Consider the following 5,370-nt stretch of genomic DNA (forward strand, 5'->3'; position numbering starts at 1 on the left):
CAGGGCCGGCCCTGAAACAAAGTAGGCCATAGGGAAAGAAAATTTTTTTAGGCCCTTATGTTAGAAAAAATATGGTATTTTTCAAAATTGGTAAAAAAAAAAATGTATAATTTTAAAAGAGAAAAAAAAAATTTTAGGCCCCTGGGCTGGGTGGGCCCTAGGCACAGGCCTAGCCCGCCTATGCCCAGGGCCGGGCCTGGACCTTGCCCAAATCACAGATCTGAGATTCTAAAAACTAAAAAACGGAACACGAACTCACCTTTGATATTGTGTCCGAATTGGTTGGTGGTGCGTCGTGGGTATGCCGTGGGTCGGTAGGGTGCGTCGTCGTCATGGGTCGGTGGGGGTCTATGGGGTGGTGCGCCGTGGGTTGGGATTTTGAGAGAGAGAGAGAGAGAGAGAGAGAGAGAGAGAGAGAGAGAGAGAGAGAGAGAGAGAGAGAGAGAGAGAGAGAGAGAGAGAGAGAGAGAGAGAGAGAGAGAGAGAGAGAGAGAGAGAGAGAGAGAGAAGTGGGGTTTGAAAAATGAGAGGGGTATTTTTGAATTTAATGTAAAGTGAGCCTATTTTTAAAATTTTGAAATACATAAGTTTAGGAAATTAATTTCCCCCATTAGTATGCATAAATAGTCAAATTTTCCATTAGTATCCGGTTTTCGGCGTATTAATTTTTTTTTCAAATTTTTTAAAATTTTATAAAATTAAATAACTATATAACATACATAATTTAAGAAAAAAATTGACTAAAAAATTATTTTAAATACCAAAACAATTAAAAATACATTGGTACATCTCTTTTATATAATTTTCCATTATTATTAACTATAATATACATATGTAATATATTTAATTAAAATTATATTTATATAATATTAAATAAAATTAAAAGGATGAAACGATGGCTGTCCAGCCAAACTAGATTGGCTCATGTTTTATATATATATGTGTGAATATTTTGTATATACAGTTATTAAATACAGATGTATATTTAAAAAAAACCTAGTTAATTAGTTTAATATTGGAGTGTAATATCCAGTTTATTTTTATTATTATTTTTATTATTATTATTATTATTATTATTATTATTGTTGTTGTTGGTGTTCTTGTGCGTGAGAGATTAGAAAGTAAAATGTTATATAGATTTCTATATATATTAAATAGTGAGATAAATAAATAGTGAAGCATTAGATTAGTTAGTTAGTTTAAAATTTAAAATTTAAATTTAAATCAGCATAATTTTATCTGATTAGTTAGATATTTATTTTTAAATTTAAACCTATTATACGATATGTTATATACGTATATACTCTATAACCCTAGCAGCCAGATAGTATCGTATTCCCTTATTCTCACCATCTCTCAATTTCTTTTTTTTTATTCTCTCTATTGAACCAAATCAATTGTTTTAATCTTAAGAGCTTCGGGGTTAGCAATCAACCGATCATCGTTCCGTGTCTTCGAAATCTTCAGGTAAAATTCGTACTTGTTTTTATTTTCGTTTTCAGAGAAATAGGCTTTCATAAAACTATCATATCTCTCTCCCCATAGGTCCGTTTTCAGTGATCTAGGTACCGTTTTAAAGATAATTTAATGATCTATATTTTCTATGAAGAAACTCTTTCCTAATTCTGAATATTTCGATGTCAAAAAATTCATGTTTTACAGACTGTCGATTTACAGTTTTTTTTAAAATTTCTTTTCGATATTGCCTTAGTAAAAGTGTCATATCTCTCTCGATATCTATTATTTTCAAGCGATTCTTGTACTGTTAGAAAGATAATTCAATAATCCATATTTTCTTTGAAGAAACCTTTCCCTAGTTCGGAGTTCTTACCAGTCAAAAGTTAGGATCTTTACTCGGTTATGGTATTTCGTTTTAAGTTTCGTTTCAGGAAAAGTGTCTTCAGTAAAAATTCAATATCTCTCTCAATTTCGATCCATTTTAAAAGATCTTTATCTCGTTTTAAAGCTTAGGAAAATAGCTACATTTTTTATGAAGAAAGTATTGTCTAGATCAGGGTGTAACTATTTTTAAAACATTTATTTTTAGGCTGTATTCAGAAATCGGCGTGATCCAGGATTTTAAAGAAACTGTTTTGAGAAAACATGCATAACTCCTAGATTATAGCTCCGATTTTGATGATCTTTATACCGTTAGAAAGGTCTTTCAATTAACTAAAAACTTTGTGAACAGTAGGACTTCTAATTCAAACGTTTTATATGTCAAATTCTAGGTTAAACTTGCTGTACAGTAAGAGTAATAAATATATTGAGTTTATCGGTGGACTAAGGGTTTCACTAATTGTTATAGGGCCTAGAAGGTATCGTAAGAGTTAATTACAGCGGAGTTGAGGTAAGGAAAAATAATGATACTTTATACTTGCTTTTTATATGGTTTGAGTATCTAGTATGACTGCTTGAATAAATTGTATTGAAACTGTGGAATGTGATAGTTTCGGTGAAATAGTGTTTTATCGATGAATTGTATATGGTTGTTTAATCATGTTCCAGGTACTTGGAAGTGGTTGGAAACCACACATGTATGGTGATGTGGTAAGTGAGGCAGTGTACGTAAGGGTGCCTTTGGTTATTGGTCTTGCGTTCGGTTAAGAACGTAAGACACTCCAGATTTGTATGGAAGCTGGAGTGTGATTGTGAGTGTGAGTGTGTGGTATTTCAGTATTTGTGTGGCTGCCTCTATTTATACTTATGATTAGGTTGTTGTATGTTTGATGTATATGTTTGTGCTATGATGTGTGAATGCTGGTACATAGTATTGTGTTTTTCCTTACTGGGCTTTGCAGCTCACCCCTTATTTACCCCCTATGTGCAGATAAGTAAGCTCGTAAGCTTTCGGTGACAAGTCGAGTACGGGCGGCATGGGGTGTATCTCGTGTGATCATGTAACTGCGTGTGGTCTTGGCCATCTTCCGCTGAAAGTTTTTTTTTAATTTATTAAACTTATCGAGGATGTTGTCGTTTAAATTTTCTATTACTTTTCCCTAAGTGGTAATACTTTATTTTCAACTGGGTACCCATGTTTTGAAAAGTGTTTTTTTTTTTTAAAATAAAGGCAACATTAGTATCTTAACGCCAGTTTATTTATGGCATCTTATTTTACGTAAGTAAGGGCGTTACAAATGGTATCAGAGCCTTGACCCAGCCGGAAGTGTGGTCGACGAGGACGTCGGACCCCGTAAGGGGGGGTGATTGTGACAGTCAGTAGTCCCGTGATCCGTAAGGGGAAATACCGGGTAAGCTGTGCAATCCCACACCGCCTGGGGAAGGTCAAGTGGGATGATTCTGAGACTGTGTAGGTATAAGACTACACAGTTCAAGAGAGCTTAAATGGATTGATTGGTACTACCTATGTCAACAAGGTGCATCTTGTTTTTCGGTAGCCCATCTCGAAAGAACTCCACAGTTAAGCGTGCTTGGCTTGGGAGCAATTTCAAGGACGGGTGACCTCCTGGGAAGTTTTCCCAGGATGCGTGCGAGTGAGGACAAAGCACGCTGAAAACACTCGTGTTGGTCTGTAGGGTCAGTCATCAATCCGGGAAGCAGCCAGAGTGACGTACTCGTGTATAAGAGCCATTTATTCCGTGGGTGTAAGGACCCAATGGAGGCTTGAAGCGGGGACGTTACAAATGGTACCAGAGCCACAGTTACATTGATCTTGAATTCACGCGACATACACACCATCGCTGCAAAGGATCAACTTGTCATCAAGTATGTATGCTTTATATATGTTATGTCTTATATGTTAAATTTGGTTTAGTCTTTATCTTTTAATTTTCCTTTAGTTAGCTAGAAGTTTAGGGTATGGTTAATCGAAACAATTAACTGATTCTTCGGAGTTAGAATTTTAGTATAACTCAAACAATTTTCTTATTAGTGTAATTTTTTTTTTATGAGTGAAGATTATTTATTTATTTATTTATTTTACATGGTGAATTGTTGCTTGATGATTTACGTTTTTTTTTTTAGTTTATATAATTTAGTGTATAGATATTTCCTTTTTGAGCGAGATACATCTTTGGTTATTTTTCTTATCGATACCATCTCCTTTCTTTTGAAGAACAAGTTAAGGGATTTGATGGAAAACGGTGAACCCAGAAGATCAACCCGCTTGAATGAAAGAGCGGCTGTAAGAGACCGAGCTAGAGGTCGAGGGCGAGGATGTGCTCGCGGTCGAGGCAGGGGAAACCAGCATGTCCCTGCCGAGGCGGTGATCCAGGAGAATCAAAATGCCCCTGTAAATGGACAACAACCAGGTCAAGGTGGGGGTAACCACGAAGTCCCTGCTGGGGTAGTTGGTCAAGAACACCAAAACGCCCCTGTAGTTGTGCCACCACAACAAGAAGATTTGGCGCAAGAAGTTGCTCGTCTCAAGGAAGAAATTAGGAAGCGAGATGAAGAGGCTCTCAACCGTCAGGAACAACCCAATCAAGGACAACATCAATTTTTGCCGGTGCAATACATGCCTGTGCCGGAGGGTCGATGGGAACCAATATATGAAAGGTTCGCAAGCAACACCCACCAAATTTTGAAGGGGGCTCGCATCCAATGGAAGCCGAGGAATGGTTAAGAACGATGGAAGGTATTGTTGAGTACATGCGGCTCGGTAACGGAGATAGTGTAGCTTGTCTTTGCTAGTTTATTGAAAAAGGATGCCCGCATCCGGTGGGATGTTATTAAACAAACACGGGATGTGGCCGCAATGACTGGGCGACTTTGTACAAGTTTTTAACAAAAAATACTACGGTGAAGCAATACGCTCGGCTAGAGTTAATGAGTTCACAAACTTGAGGCGGGGTAAGTCTACGATTACGGAGTATGCTCGCCAATTTGTGATTAGCAAAGTTTGCCACGGATCCGGTTCCTACCGAGTTTCGAGGATTCATCGTTTTCTTGAAGGGCTCGACTCCCGAATAAGTCGGGACATAGCGATGTCAGGAGTAAGGGCAACCACGTATGCTGAGGTACTAGAAAAAGCCCTAGAAGCTGAGTTGTGTGAAAGTCGTATACAGAAAGACAATACAGCAAGGTGGGAGGCCAGAAAGGCCAGTAATGGAGGTGGTGATAACAAAAGAAAACTGCCAAGTAACCAACACAACGAAGCCGACAAGAGAAACAAGATAGGGTCCAATAACTACAAAGGGAAGAAGCCATATGTGGAGTACCCGCTATGCCCAACATGTGGTCGTAAGCATCCGGGAGAATGTCGACTGAAAGGCAAGACTTGTTACAAGTGTGGGCAACCAGGCCACTATAAGAAGGACTGTCCACAAAAAGGTGATCAACTCAAGGATGACAAACTTGTCCCAGCTCGAGTATTTGCACTAACCAGAGGGGAGGCTGAGACTAGTAACA

General features: G+C 37.8%; 1 protein-coding gene across 1 annotated transcript; it reads left to right on the forward strand.

The window, feature by feature from the left end:
- The first annotated feature begins 1,162 nt into the window (after positions 1–1,162).
- Positions 1,163–4,585, forward strand: LOC115721323 (uncharacterized). The gene is made up of 2 exons (XM_061105922.1): positions 1,163–2,350; positions 4,076–4,585. The coding sequence occupies exon 2, from the start codon at positions 4,094–4,096 to the stop codon at positions 4,583–4,585; it is 492 nt and encodes a 163-aa protein (XP_060961905.1). The 5' UTR covers positions 1,163–2,350; positions 4,076–4,093.
- Positions 4,586–5,370: the final 785 nt, after the last annotated feature.

This window comes from Cannabis sativa, chromosome X (assembly GCF_029168945.1).
Source record: "Cannabis sativa cultivar Pink pepper isolate KNU-18-1 chromosome X, ASM2916894v1, whole genome shotgun sequence".
NCBI lineage: Eukaryota > Viridiplantae > Streptophyta > Magnoliopsida > Rosales > Cannabaceae > Cannabis > Cannabis sativa.